General features: G+C 51.1%; 1 protein-coding gene across 4 annotated transcripts in view; it reads left to right on the top strand.

The window, feature by feature from the left end:
• Rasgrf1 (Ras protein specific guanine nucleotide releasing factor 1) overlaps positions 1-15,481 on the top strand; it is a 104,398-nt gene that overhangs the window by 59,802 nt on the left and 29,115 nt on the right. For 3 of the 4 annotated variants that reach the window (XM_076848723.2, XM_076848722.2, XM_076848720.2), the window contains 6 exons: positions 892-1,052; positions 4,631-4,694; positions 6,140-6,276; positions 8,437-8,519; positions 11,674-11,922; positions 13,341-13,711. In XM_076848723.2, coding sequence (XP_076704838.1) covers positions 892-1,052; positions 4,631-4,694; positions 6,140-6,276; positions 8,437-8,519; positions 11,674-11,922; positions 13,341-13,711 — 1,065 coding nt within the window. The remainder of the gene's footprint in view (positions 1-891; positions 1,053-4,630; positions 4,695-6,139; positions 6,277-8,436; positions 8,520-11,673; positions 11,923-13,340; positions 13,712-15,481) is intronic. The other variant, XM_076848724.2, reaches the window with a different exon arrangement.

Genomic DNA, 15,481 nt, shown 5'->3' with positions numbered 1-15,481 from the left:
AGCCAGTTCCTGCCTCCAGAAGCCTCCTGTGCAGAGTCAGAAAGAGACGGACGCGGGGAAGCAGCCCAGGTGGACACACTGAGGCGGGAGGCTGAGTGTGGCCAAGCACGTCCACGAGGGCTGTCCCCAGGTGACACCTCAGGTGGAGCTTGAAGGAGAAGACAGAGGTCATGGTGTCACTGGAGTGAAGGCTTTCCAGGCCCAGGGCGGCATTTAGGGCAATGTGGCCTAGAATAAAGTTTGTCACAGAGGTGGGAGACAATGACAAGAGAAACTGGGAGGCACGCCCTGGTCAGATCCCACCAGGCGCCTGTGTGCCTGAATTCCAAGACCAGTGGGGAAGGAGGCCCGTGGAGCATGTGTGGCAGGGTGGGACCAGAAGAGGGACAGCAAATGGGTCTCTTCACAGCCACCTGCTCTGCCCAGTAATGGCTTCCTGGTGCACCTTGTGAGGACTGGCTCAGTCTGGGCTCTGCAGCTAAGTGCTGTGATTGGCGGGTGATATCTGGTGGGGCAGCGAGAGCAGCAGTGTGATGGAGCCTGCCCATCCCTGGGGCCGCAGCCAGCTCCCCACTCTTCCAGCTCCTGCCACCCTCAGACCTGACGCAGCCTGAGTCTCGCCTCATGGGTTGAGCCCTTCAGGGTTCCTTTGCTGCCAAGGCCCTGGCCCCCCGACTGGAAGTTCAAGGGACCCTGCATGTATCTCTGGTGGCTCCCCCACCCCACCACACACCCAGGAGGGGCTGGAAGGAGAGTCCCCCAGGCATTTGCTGTCAGGAACTAGGATGGCCCTGTGCCACTGCTGCTGCCGCTGACACCCCAACCTTCAAACCAGGGCCAGGGGCTCACGGTTGTCCTGGAAGTGGGTTCAGGTTTTCTCTCCATCCGCAGGTTCCCTCATCCAGGTGCCCATGTCAGAAAAGGGCAAGATCACGAGGGGACGCCTGGGGTCTCTGTCCCTAAAGAAAGAGGGCGAGCGACAGTGCTTCCTGTTCTCAAAGCATCTCATTATCTGCACCAGGGGCTCCGGAGGGAAACTTCACCTGACCAAGGTAAGGGAGATGCCACCTCCCCCAGGGCTGGAGGTCCACCGGTCATGCAGGCTCCACCCTGACCACAGGGTTGGGACTGACCCCGATGGGAACCCAGATGGTGTCTGGGACCTGTGAGTTCAAGAGCAGGCACACGGGGCCTGGTTCAACTGAGGGTTGGAATGAACAGACAGCGGGTTTTCCACCAAAGGAGTCACGGGAAACAGAAAGTCGAGTATGAAAGACTGTCCTACAGAGGAGCCAGGTGTGTGTATATAGTTGTGTGTGTGTGCGCACGTGTGTGTGTGTGGTGTGTGTGATGTGTGTGTGTGTGTGGAGGACCACCCCTGGCTGAGGGTCAGAGCAGCACCCAGGGCCTTTCACTCATCTCTAACCAAAAGTTGCTCAGACAGACCCCTTCAAGTGCCCTTCTGAGCCACCCTCACCTCCATCACAGGAACACTGTCCTGGTGGCCCTTGGAGGCTGCTGACTGTGCTCCCACAGGACCTGCCCTCAGGACACACAGGACCTCATAGCACATGCTCAACTCCCTGACCCATCCCTAAACGTGCAGGGAAAGAAGCATCTCAGACTCCTCCTGCTTCCTCGTAGACCCCAGGGCCTTTGCTGTTGACCCAGCTGCAAGGCCTTCTTTCTTCCCTGGCTGAACTCCTCATGTCACTCAAGACCTGTTCAAACACCACCTCTGCTGGAAGTCCTGTGGCTTGAGCAGAATCTACTGCTCCCCAATGTGGCACATTGCTTGTCCTATTGTTCCAAATGCAAATTCAGGACCTGGCTCCCAGCTCTGTCACAGGTGTAACCTTAGAAAAGTCATTGCCCCAGTCTGCACTTTGTCTGTCAAACAGGGACAACCGTCCTCACAGAGGCATTGCGCAGAGGACTTAGCAGTAAGCCAATGGTGTCCACAAATTTGCCCTCTTGATTATGAAGCACAAGTTCTAGAAAGCTACCTTCTCTCCCAACACCATGTCCATCCCCATGGAAGCAGATTGGATTTTGCATCTGAACATGCTGAAGCCTGGAAAGGGCCAGAAGGTGCCTTTAATTAAGTCAGAGCATTGGGGAAACCGTTCTTCCGGGCCCTGGATGCCTGGCCCGTAACCTCCTGTAGAGCTATTAGATCAGGCCTGGGCTTCAGGGAATACACTGCTTCTGTTAACATGTCAACAAATTAGTTGGTTGGCTGCACAAGGGGAAATTAATTTACAAATATTGAATACTCCAGTTCCAACCAAATTGTGTACCAAGGAAAGCATTCATTATGTATTAGCTCTGGAGCTTCTAATCCAGAGCTCTCTGTCCAGGCCAGGGGTCTGCTCCCCAGCAGCCAGAGTCCGAACGGGCAGGTTACCCTGGAGACCTGGAAGCAGCTTTCTGCTCAGAGAGTCTGAAAGCACATGTTTTAACATTGGTTAATTTTGTTTTATTTGAGGGTTTTTGTTTTGTTTGTAGTTTTGAAAGTTAGTTATCATACTAGTAAGAACACAGAATCGAAGCACTGCCCAGTCCCAGCATTGCTCTATCCTAGTGGGACCTCAGACAAATCAGGTGACTTCACTGAGCCTCAGTTTCCGTATCTGCATAATGGGTGTGAAAATACCTACTTTCCAGGAATGCCCTGAGGATTAAGTGAAGGAGTCCCAATGCCTGGTACACAATAAGTGCTCAATAGGTATCCACCATTGTCACTCTTAATTGTATAATAATGAACTTGTAATGATGATAATAATAGCAAGCCCTACATAATGATTACTGCAGGCCAGGTACTATCCCAGATTCTTTATGTGTATTTAACTCCTAGAAGAGACGCTGAAGCAGACACTGTCACTTTCCCCAATCTGTAGATAAAGGAAGTGGACAGAATCCCTGTGGCAGAGCTGGGATTTGAACCCAAGCAGTCTGCCGGCAAATTCTATGTGTTTAGTCACTTATCCTAGATGGCCTCCAACAGCCAAAAGCTGAAATTGAAATCACTGCTCTTTAAATCATGCAGGTAGAAACAGGACACCTTAAGTCCATTCTGAAGGGAGCAGGTCACAAATCTGCAAACTACTGTAAGAATTGTTTGGGCCTCAAGTAGAATGTTAGAGCTTGTGGGGCCTCCAAGATGACCAAGCTCAATGACCTCACTGGCAAGGTTAAGGCCCAGCAAGTCTGGGAGCCTCCCAAGACCACCAAAGAGCTGAACAAGAAGCAGGTCCCACAGCCTGGACGTCCCCTGTACCCTCTGCAGTGCCCCTCTGCAGTGCCCCTCTGCCTCCCAGGGGGCTCCCTGCCTACAAGCATCTGAGATATCAGTTAGCCACATGGCCAACTCTCTGTTATGGTCCGTTATTGTGTTATTTATCTGCTGCTATGTAACAAGTTATTCCCAGTGGAATAGCTGGAGGTCAGGAAAGTCTGTGAGTCAGGAAGTCAGGTGGGACTTACCCTGGTGGTCTCAGCTCAGGGTCCTAATGGGTTTGCAATCAAGACATCTGATGGGCCACCAGACTCTGACGGCTTCACTGGGCCAGAGGCCATCTCATCATTCCAGGATGATGATGCATCCTTGGGGCTCAAGGGACCTCGTGCACCTCCCCCCATGACATGACAGTTGCCTGCAGAACAGGTGACAGCGAGCAGCAGGCTGCAGACTCCAAGTAGCACCCCATTGCTTCTGCTTTATTTTTTTAATTAGATGCAAATCACTAAGTTCAGCCCACACGCAGGAGGAAGGCCATCTGCCTTTGCTTTCAGAAGGCAGGAGTGTCAATCTGTGGACATGCTTGCGACCACCACAGGCTCTGTCATGCTCCCCACAATATCAAGGGCTCTCACATCCAGGAGTGCTCACACACTCAAAGATGGGAGGCATTTTAGGAGTCTTCCTAATAATTAGAAATGAGTAACTGACGTTGGGTTGGGATCAATTCCCCAAGGCTCTCTCTGGACCCCACCAATAATGGACCAGGTGATTTGCACAAGACCAGTCTGAATTCACTTCCTCATCTGGAAAATGAGAACAAGACTTATGATGGCCTCTCTCCCCGCTGGGTAACATGAGGGTTTGACTTCGAACAGGGGGTCTTAAATTTCTCTAGATGTAGGACTCTAAGGTGATGCTCAGAGATGCTGCAGGGGCAAAAGGAGGCCTAGCAAGACAGACGCTGGCCCCTCTGCCCACAGCCCAACCTCAGCCTTCATCTGGAGAGGGCCTCTCTGAGTCAATCTCCTGTCGTCCACTTTATTAGGCTTTATGTATAAAGTCTTTTGACTTCCAAGGCCAGGCATGGTGGCGAACACCTATAATCCCAGCAGCTCCAGAGGCTGAAGCAGGAGGATCTCAAGTTCAAAGCCAACCTCAGCAACTTAGTGAGACCCTGTATCTAAAAACAAAACAAAACAAAAAAAGCTGGGAATGTGACTCAGTGGTTAAGCAACCTCTGGGTTCAATCTCTAGAACCAAAAATAAAATCCTTTGATTTCCAGAACAAAATTTCCTCTTGGCGTATAATACATACCCATGTGTATATCCCTGGACGCACTCTGTAAAGCCCCTTTGGTCCAAGTGGAAACTGCTGCTTTTTTTCAGAATGGAGTCATATCCCTCATCGACTGCACCTTAATGGAGGACCCAGAAAGCACAGAGGAGGAAGGTGAGTGTGCAAATTGCTTGTGCCTGTGCATGCTCACACAGACACACACGCTCACCCAGGAGGGTCACAGCCCAGCATTGGCTTTGGTTGGGAGGAAGAGCAGATGCTCAAGTGTGAAAGCCCCTTGCCTGGATGCAGAGGGGCCAGGGTCTGGGTCTTCATGAACCCACTCCCAAAGTTGGTCTTCATTTTCCTTCTTTACTGACCCCAGCCAATGCTCAGAGACACTAGTGGATGCCCTGCCCTGGGAAGACACCAACAGGACTTGCAATCTTTGCTCTTCCCCATACTGGGCTCCTCAGGGAGGGCCTGAGTCTGCATCCCAGTCCCACACAGCATGGGCTTGGGCTTGGACTTGGTGGTTGCTCCATGTCCCCTTGACTTGCACTCATGCAGGACACATCATTCCTCACTCCACTGAGGGTCAAACCCAGTGGCTCCCCAAGGAAAATGTGTGTGACTTACCTGGAGCACTCTGACCAGCACAAGCTTCTCTGATGTCAGCCACCTCTGGTGCACAGGAAAGCCCCGACTCAGTGGAACTGTGAGGCCCTGAAGTTGTTTTCCTCCCTGGGCTTTGGATAGGGCCCTGAGCATCTCCCACCTGCAACACACAAACACCCCACCTCTCAGAGAAGCCAGCATGGACCCCCAAGTCACCACACAGGTCAAGCTCCCCAAGCTCCCCTGTGCCCAGCAAGAAGTTCTAAAACTCTTGTCAGAACTGGAAGGGACAGGGCCTCAGAGACCTGGATCCCAGTCCTGTTGTACAGGAGGACTCCTGAAGCCTCCCTGATGGAGGGAGCAGGCGTCACTCCAGGCTCACAAGGCAGTACGCAGCAGAACAACCCAGAACTGAAGCAGACACTCCTCAACATTCTACCCCTTCAGTACATACCCAATTAATGTAGCCACATTGAAAAAAAATCCATACTCTGGCCTTGGTCTTCCCAGTAAACAGCTTTCGAGAGTTCAAGGAAATTTTCAGGTTAAGAGCAGTAATAAAAATACCTAGGATTTACTGTTGCACTGGGGAGCTTTAAACTGAACGAAACAACCAGCCCAGTGCATAAAAATTTAAGACGTCCAAGTTCCTTGCTGGCCCAAATAACGCCTTGGGGTAGCAGGTCCCGGCTGTGAGAGCATCTTTAGCCCCAGTTTCAAGGCCCTGCTGAGGGCGTGGCTAAACTCTTGCTCAGGATCTCAGCTCCCTGTTGGTGCAGTGAGGGCCGAGGGCAAACTCCAGAAGTCTGGCTCTGAATCCAGAACATTCCTGAATGCTTGGAAATCACTTCTGCACTCCAGGTCATCAAAAAATCTGAAAGTAGCAGCCAGTGTCTGGGTTCCCTAATCCAGAGCCCCCACTGATGGGTAAGGTAGGGACCAGCAAAACTCCCAAGGGGCCCATACCCAACTCTGCCAATTTCATGTTTTGCAACGGGAAGCCAAAGGATCTGGCCAAGACGTAGACCACTTGGATTTTAAGATTGGAGTAGAGCCAAAGGATTCCCCACCGTTCACGGTCATCCTCGTGGCCTCATCCAGACAGGAGAAGGCAGCATGGACCAGTGACATCAGCCAGGTAAGCATGTCCCCTAATCCTGAGAGCAAGTGATCTCTAAATGACCAACCTGGTTGGGGACCTGGGACAAAGAGGGATGATAGCTACATTGTTCTGCTAGAAAAGACCCAAGTCCGCCAGGTCCACAGCCCCAGCCAAGGCTGAGCTCAGCTAGTGCATCCTTTTGCATAGTCCTCTGGCCACCAGCCATGTGTAGTCTGAGGACCCCTTGCATCTGAGTCACCTGGCAAGGTGATTTTAGAAACTTCAAATTCCTGGGCTCTTCTTCACCCCTCTCAAGACCTAGTGGATGGCCTGGGATCTACATCTTTATACACCCCAAGAAAAGTCTGGGCACCACCAGCCAAGGATGTTAGATGCAACAGATTTGAAGAGACAGAGCCTTGGCCCTGAGGAGCTGGGGTCCCTGCAGGCAGCCTTCTGAGATCAAACCCAGCATCAGCTGTGCAAAGGAAAGATTTGGCTTTGTCCTTTGCCCGCTGCAAGTATCAGGGTCATTCACCCTATTTGGAGCATTAACCAGGAAGCACAGGCTTCCCCAGGTACAATCAGCAGACCCACAGGCCTGTGGGCATTGGAAGTACAGGGAGCAGGGATTCTGAGTCTGGAAAGAGACTGTCAGCAGCGCTGGGATTCAGCCTCCAGAAACACCAGGGTAGCCCATCCCTGCAGCCGGCTCCCAGTGCACCTGCCTGTGGCTGTCCCCTCTGCAGAGCAGGATGGGTATTTTAAGAGAGCAGCTGATAGCAGAATAGGAGGCAAGACTGGTGTTTCCTCCATAGGGAGTCAAACCTAGAGGAGTGTGACCTCCTATAGGTCAGGGGTTTAGGGACCCTAGAGGGCAGAATCTTCACTGTACCAAGTGAGCTTCCCTCGCTCTCTAGCTTCTCTTTGCTGCCCACTTCCAGGCTTCCCTGACCACCCACTCCCAGCCTGCCTTCTCTCAATTTCAGAAGAGCAAGGCATGTTGGGATAATGCATATCGTCTATCTGTTCTTTCTAGTTTTCCTGTGGGTCTTCAAAGGTCCCAGCATGCCCTGGAGAAAACTGGGAACCCCAAGCTGAGCCCTTTCCCATCTCCAGGGAACTGTAACTGTCAGGGGCTCAGGCTGCTCTCCAGAGGATGCTCACAGGGCCTCGGCCCTCCTGGCAATGTCGCGGATGCCAATGGTTATGGGTCCCCTAGCCCTTTCCCCTGGGGAACAGCATTGGCCATTTCCCTAGGCCCTCCAGGTCCTCTGAGTCTGCTGCACTAAGGAGAGTCTCAGTGGCATGTGGACTAGTGTTGGACTAGAAATACAAATGTCAGAAACCTCCCTATGTGAGGTACCGCCTTTGGGGAACTGACCTTGACCAGGGGGCTGGATCTGGAGACACCCTACCAGCCTCTCAGACTGCCAATCCCAGTGACCTTGACACCCACCCCCACTCATACACTCCAGAAGATTCTGTGATGTGCCTGAGCCAAGGAGAAACCCTGTCATGGCAGAAATGTGAAGTCCTGGAGCAGGGAACATTCAGGAAATGTGTCTCTTAGTTTTATTTGTGTGAGTGGTTTTTATTCAAAGCAATACCTAGATTTTGAATTTTTTTGGAGGCTGCGTAAAATATGCAATCACAGGTTCCCCTGCTGCAAGCACCCCCCACATATGGATGTGTGATGTGGAAAACCGTCCACAGCATCAGAGCACTGGCACTGGGTGGGCAGGCAGAGGGCAGAGCACAGAGCTCTCCTGCAGGGGATGTGAAGGCCCAGCTGCACAGGCCTCCCAGAAGAGAGAGCCCAGATCATGGTAAAGCTGATCTTGCCCTTGACACTGGACCTCAGAGGTAGGCAACAGGGTGGTCAGTGTCATGTGCCTCTATTTTGCAAACAATCCAGTGAAGTAGGAGTCATTGTCCCCATTTTAAAGTTAGGGAATCTAAGACTCAAAAAGGTCAGGTAATCCCCCAAGGTCATTCAGATAGATTTGACCTCCAACCTAAATCCAAGGAAGGCTTTTCATCAAGACCACCCTGTCCTTTCCTGGACAATAACCTTGAAGCTTGAGGACCCCATGTCAGGCTGGGGTGTATGAACCCCTCAGTGGGCAGAGCTCTCGGTGGGCCTGGATCCTGGAAGGGACTAAGGCTCTGACCTGGGGTCCCCTCTGTTTCCAGTGTGTGGATAACATCCGGTGCAATGGACTCATGATGAACGCCTTTGAAGAAAACTCCAAGGTCACTGTGCCACAGATGATCAAGTAAGTGCCCTTAATCTGTTGTCACCAGGCTATGTCCCAGAGATTGTGCACCATGCGGGGACAGCCAGGACCCTGGTATGGGCCAGCCCCCGGGGCTCAAAAGATGCTGGGTTTATTTTACACACTCATAAATAACTATTTTCTTCTCCTAATTACAAAATAAATATAAGGAACATTTCAAAACCATTTCACACAGAAGGCCCCGGGCCACTGCCCCTGTTTGAACAACCTCAAGGACAAAGGACCTAGGATCTGCTGGACACAGCTCTCCAGTCCTTGAGCCCTCCATATGCAGACTCCCTCATCTGCACCAGGCACAATTCTCCTCCAGCGATTTGCACACTCAATGTCCACCCTCCTTCCTGTTTCCACCCTGCAGCCCACTGGCTCCATCCCAGCCTGTGAGCCCCAGCCTGCCAATGTTCATTCAGCTCATGCACATCAGGTCCCAGCTCCCACCTGTGTCTGAAGCCACAGTCTCTATGCTGCTCCAAGTGCATGTGCCAGGGAACAGTACACAACAGTACTTAGCGTCCAAAATGCCACACCTCCTTCATGCACACCACCACCAACCCAAGGGCAGATCTGACAAAGCCAGCGCTTGATGGACTGACCCACTGCCAGCCAGCAGCCACCTAGGCAGTACCACATCCTAGTAGGAAATACCCTCTAAAGGCCAGTGAGCTCAGAGCTGACATCTGTGTGCCAGGTACTGTTCTAGGTCCTTCAGTCAGTTCACCTATTACATTCTTGAGAAATTTTGTATGGTAGATCTTATTATTTTCCTTTTACAGGTTAAAAAACAGAGGCCCTAAGCAAATTGAAGGGCAGCCTCAGAAATTTAGTGAGGCCCTACGCAACTTAGTGAGACCCTGTCTAAAAATTTAAAAATTAAAAAGGGCTGGGGATATAGCTTAGTGGTAAGCACCCCTGGCTTCAATTCCTGGTACAAAAAAAAAAGGGTAAACATGATTACAAAGATTCACAATGTCCAGAAAATTTAAAAAATATATATATTATTGCTCAAAAGGGTCATTGTTTGCTGGGCACAATGATACATGCCTATGGTTACAGATACAGCTACTCATACTCAGAGGTTGAAGCAGGAGGATCACATGTTCAGCAACTTAGGGAGACTGTGTCTCAAAATGGGGAGGATATGGCTCAGTGGTAGAGCATCCTAGGTCCCATCCCCAGTACCCAAAACAAACAAACAAACAACAAAACATTCCTTGAATGGTAGATGGATCCCACCATTAAAATGTGTGTGCTGGGGTTCAGCCACCAGTGGGCGCCGCATATTGCAGCAGCTTTTGGGATTGCTGGTTCCTACCATGCCCAATAGAGGTGGCTGACCTTAGAAGTTTAGAACCTACTCCGCCCTCATCCGCACACCACCACCCCCCACCCCACCCCCACCCCCGCTTTCCGGCTGCAGTTGACTGCACTAAACACCTGTCCCTGTCCTGGTAGTCTGAGAAGAATGAGATTTGCTGTTAACAGATCCAATTGCAAAGCCCCAGAGAAGGATTCAAATTGGTGTTGCCTGGGTCAGATTCCGACCTCATGCAGTGATCCCTTTGTCCAGGATGAAAGACTTTTTTTGTTTTGTTTTAGTTTTAATTAGTTACACATGACAATACAATGACCTTGACATATCATACATTTGGAATCAGATGGGATATAATTTCTCATTTTTCTGAGTGTACAGGTTGCAGAATCACATTGGTCATGCTTCCACATATATACACACAGTAATAATAATGTCTGTTTGATTCTACTATCCTTCCTATCTTCCCCACCCCTGAGCATGCACCCCCTTAGATACAGGAGCTGGAAGTTCATAATGATCCCCCATTGAAAAGCCAGCTTCACCTTATTGGCCCTTTGGAACCAAGAGGCTACAGGTGTCAGTAAGGATATGGCTGATTTTGCATTGAAGGCTCCCTAGACCAGCCCAGTTGAGAAGTGCCCTTCACAAAGTTTTGTGATTGCCTCTACCAGGTGCACCAAAAGCATTATTTCCTGTGACCCCATTTTTATGCCCTTTGAGGCTCCTAGACCACAAAAGGAGTGCATATTTGTATTTCAAAATAACTGTGAGGGCAAGTATTACATTCTCAAGGGAGCGCTGTGTTCCCCAGAGCCCAGCCAAATCAAAAAGACTTGCTATCTCCATTTGCAGGTGGGTAGGTTTTTTCCTAGACCCCCTTCTCTGAGGATGCTGCCCTTCAAGGGTCCGTCTTTACATGGTGGTCTCGTCCAACCCTCCCACTCCCGAAGGCCAGGCCTTGTCTCCTGTTCCTGTGAAAACCCAAGACACTGGTTCCCAAGATCTGCAGACACCCTCCAGACAGCAAAAGTGGCAGCTAGTTTCCAAATTGCTCCTTGTTTTGAGTTCCTGGGAATTTCTCTTATTATACTTTTTTTCCCTTCTAATTGTTTTAATTGAGATTTAATTCACATAACATAAAATTTACCATTTTAAAGTGTATAATTTAGTGGATTACAGTCATCACCACAATCTAAACACAGAATACTTCCACCACCCCAGTAGAAAATCTCAGTAGCAGTCATCTCCAAAGCCACCCTCCCTCGTTCCCTGGCAACTTCCAATCTTCTTTCTGTGTCTATACATTTTCCCATTTTGGACATCGCCTATAAAGGGATTCATAGGACACGTGATCTTGTGTCTGGCTTCTTTGGCTTGGCCTGATGTTTTTGAGGCTCATCGTGCGTGTCAGTGCTTCATTCCCTTTTATGGCTGAGTACTATCCTACCACTGTGGATGAAACAGGTCACTGGTCCACTCCTCAGCTGGTGGTTGCTCGGAATATTTCCATCTCCAAGCTATAACAGACAATGCTGCTATGAATATTCATGCACACATTTTTTCAGTGAGGAGACTTCCTGTGTGTCTCAAGAATTTGGTGGCACATTTTTTCCCGTGTGTTTGTCAACTTTTTCCAGTACTGCTAGGTTTATGCTGAAGGTATTTAGGATCCTGGGGAAAGGATCCTCCTTCAGTGCCATGCTTCTAAAGCATCCCCTGCTCTCCTAGTAAGACCATCCCTGGCTGGGACCATGGGGACAGAGATGGGCTTGCCAGCTGGTGGGCCCAGACAACCTCAGACCCATGTCACCTCTTCCTCAGATCCGACGCCTCCTTATATTGTGATGACGTTGACATTCGCTTCAGTAAAACCATGAACTCCTGCAAAGTGCTGCAGATCCGGTACGCCAGCGTGGAGCGGCTGCTGGAGCGCCTGACGGACCTGCGCTTCCTGAGCATCGACTTCCTCAACACATTCCTGCACTCCTACCGCGTCTTCACCACGGCCGTCGTGGTCCTGGACAAGCTCATCACCATCTACAAGAAACCCATCAGCGCCATCCCTGCCAGGTGGGCACAGGTTCCCTCCTCCTACCAGACCCTCAGAACCTCAGGCCTGGAGGGAAACTAAACTCTGCTCCAGGGGTGCCCGGGAGGTCCCTGGAGGAGAAGGCATCCCATCAGCCTGGATGCTGGGACATACCCAGCTCATGAACCACAAGGACAGTATGCATCTATATTCCTTTTTCTTCTTCTTCTTTTTTTTCTTTAATGCTGGGGATTGAACCCAGAGGTGCTTTAACCACTGACCCACTTCCCCAGCACTTTTTTTTATATTTTATTTGAGACAGAGTCTCACTCAGTTGCTTACAGCCTTGCTAAATAGCTGATACTGACCTCAAACTTGCAATACTCTTGCCTCAGCCTCCCGAGTCTCTGGAAGTACAGGTGTGGGCCACTGTGCCCAGCACATATTTGTATTTCAAAACCACTGTGAGGGTTAAGAGTATGTTCTCAAGGGAGCTTTGTGTCCTCCCCTCCCAAGGCCAGGAAAGGCTGGCATGCAGGACACCTCCACTCAGTCTTGGCCTCCTCCACTCCTGCCCTGAGTGGGGGAGTCTGAGGGATACGCATTGTTCTCTCCTCCCTGTTCTCACTTCAGTCCCCTACTGGGAAACCTAGGGCCCCACCCCTCTAGGAAAAGAAGAAAGAAAGGGAAGGAGGGAAGGAGGAAGGAAGAAAAGAATGGAACACAGGTTACAGCTGCTCTGCTTAGACCTTATCCTGAGAGGCCACCTTTCCTATCTATATCACTGTAGCTCAGCTCTTCCTCTGGGTTGGCTGGGTCCTGAAAGGCCAGGACACTCCCTGGAGCCCCTAGAAGTCTGTAGCTGAGTGGGAACTTGAATCCAGGTCTCTGGTCTCAGGATTGCTGGGTGGCCCCCCAGCTTCCCACCCATCCCCCAACCCAGATTCACATGTGAGACCCCTTACTTACCATGGTGGGGACACTGGGTTTAGAGTTGGAGGCCTCAGGGAGTCATTTCCTGTCTCTGAGCCTCAGCTTTCTCATGCATGAAGCACCCATCAGGACCACTGTAAGGATAAGGTCGGAGTGTGCAGGTGAGGCCCTGGGTGGGATGGAGAGACGTTGTTTTACAGAAACCAGCAGGTCAAGAACCATGAGCATCTCAGGTCAGATACTGCTGCTGATCCGAGGGAGGCAGAGGAGCGAGCAGCAGGTACACCCACCCCGGCCATGAACCCCCACATCCACCACGGGAACCATCACGACCATTGACACTCGGCACCAAGCCCTTAAATCACACAGTCCATACTCAGAGGATCAGCTCCAGGTCTCAGAGATCCTGAGAGCAAGACAGCCCCTGCTGTCAGCCACCTCCTGAGCCCTGCTGGAGATGGGGAGCAAGCCCGATGGCCAGGTCAAATGACCACTGACTACCATGTCCTTCCCTGTCCTCCTGCAGGTCCCTGGAGCTCCTGTTTGCCAGCGGCCAGAACAACAAGCTCCTGTATGGGGAACCTCCCAAGTCCCCACGTGCCACCCGCAAGTTCTCCTCCCCGCCACCCCTGTCCATCAGCACTTCGTCACCCAGCCGCCGGAGGAAGCTGTCCCTGAACATCCCCATCATCACGGGCGGCAAGGCCCTGGACCTGGCTGCACTCAGCTGCAGCTCCAATGGCTACACCAGCATGTACTCGGCCATGTCACCCTTCAGCAAGGCCACGCTAGACACCAACAAGCTCTATGTGTCCAGCAGCTTCGCCAACAAGATTCCAGATGAGGGTGATACAACCCCTGAGAAGCCTGAAGACCCCTCAGCTCTCAGCAAGCAGAGTGAGTGGTGTGTGGGTGCAGCAGCGTTGGCTTTGGGGCACAGGAGTGGAGCGGCGTGAAGGGCCCATCCAGCTGGGTGGCAGTGCAGGGTGAAGGTGGTGCAGGGTGTGGGCAGTGCAGGTAGTTAGCACATGTGGGGGCCCAGCCTGCCAGGGAGTGGCCAGAGTTCACAGGGCCTCAGCCCACTTGAGGTGTCAGCTCCCATCGCCCTGCCTGACAGCAGCATCCGGCACCCCAGGTTCATCCATGTCTGCAGTAGACGTGTCCGGGCCAGGCCTCCTTCAGGGCCCAGGAGAGAAAAGGTCATCAGAACTAGCTCCTACCCACTGGGATTCACAGTCTGGCTGCAGAACCAGACCAGATACTGAAAGGTGGACACACATGACATGTGTTGTGTTATAGAGCCGCTCAGGGGGCACTGGGGATGGGGTGGAGACAGCATCAGGGAAGCAGAGAAGACTCCCTGGAGGACCTACTAGATCTAGATCTTTACCAGGAGGAAGGCAGAACCTTCTAGACGAAGAGGATGGAATATGAAAGACTGAGGCACTTGGAAAGGCATTGTGTGTTCAGGGAACAGCTTGAAGCTTGGCACACCTGGCACACCCAGAACACTGCATGTGGGGGCAGTAGCCAAAGAGAATGCGAAGGCAGGCCAGTGCCTCCCTATTCTAGAGCTTCTCCTGATCATTCTAGAAGGATCAGGTTTGATTCTGAGGAACCATTCAACACAGACTTGATGAACATGTGATCGCCCAGCAACACATACACACATACACACATATACACACACACACACACACACACACACACACACACACACAGGCACGCATGCACTCGCGCATATGCGCACTCAACCCTGGACTGGCCAGAAGCACTAGGCTTTGAGAAGGACGATCTCTCTCCTTTGAGTTGAGAAGAAGGCAGAGGTTACCCCCAGCAGAGGGCAAAACTGGTAAGGGGTAATACATTTCTTGTGGCACATACTACAAATGGGTGATGTGCGTGACTCTCACAGCTGAAAGTTGGTAAGTAAGGTAAGAGCCTACTACAGAGCCCCAAATGCCATCTCATGGTGCAGCATACAGGATCCTCAGAGGGACAGCAGCGGGAGCACTGTCCTCTTTCTGTGTTAGGGATCAAACCCAGGGTCTCATGCATGCTGTCTCGGCAAGCCCACCAGGCTTCTTCTCAACTAGTGATCCAGGGGCTCTCAAACCTAATTGTGTGCCGTTGTGCCTATGCACACCCAGGCACGTGTGTGTGTGTGTGTGTGTGTGTGTGTGTGTGTGTGTGTGTTCTTTCCTAAAGAGAATAACTCTGTGTTTTGTTGAGTTCTCAAAAAGTCCAAGTGTAACTGCACTCACTTTCTAGGAGGGGACACTGAGGCCCAGAGTAGTTAAGAATTTTTGACCAAGAGCTCGCCATGCCATAGTTAAGTTTTGTTTTGTTTTGTTTGTTGTTGTTGTTTTTAAATATTTTTTTTTTAGTTTTTTAGGTGGACATAATATCTTTTATTTTATTTTCATGTGGTGCTGAGGATCAAACCCAGTGCCTCACACATGCCAGGCGAGTGCGCTACCACTTGAGCCACACCCCCAGCCCCATAGTTAAGTTTTAATACAATTCACCTGCTTTTCCAAAGTATAGAGACAGTGAGTCTCCCCAGATTGCCCAAACCAGAAGGACAACAAGTTCCTATAAAACAGGACTATCCTGGGCAAATCAGAGCAAATGTTCACCCTAAGATACTAAACCAGAGAGAGAAAA

The sequence above is a fragment of the Callospermophilus lateralis genome, chromosome 3 (assembly GCF_048772815.1).
Source record: "Callospermophilus lateralis isolate mCalLat2 chromosome 3, mCalLat2.hap1, whole genome shotgun sequence".
NCBI lineage: Eukaryota > Metazoa > Chordata > Mammalia > Rodentia > Sciuridae > Callospermophilus > Callospermophilus lateralis.
Note: the sequence above shows the minus strand (reverse complement) of the source record. Positions and strands in the feature narration are given on the sequence as shown.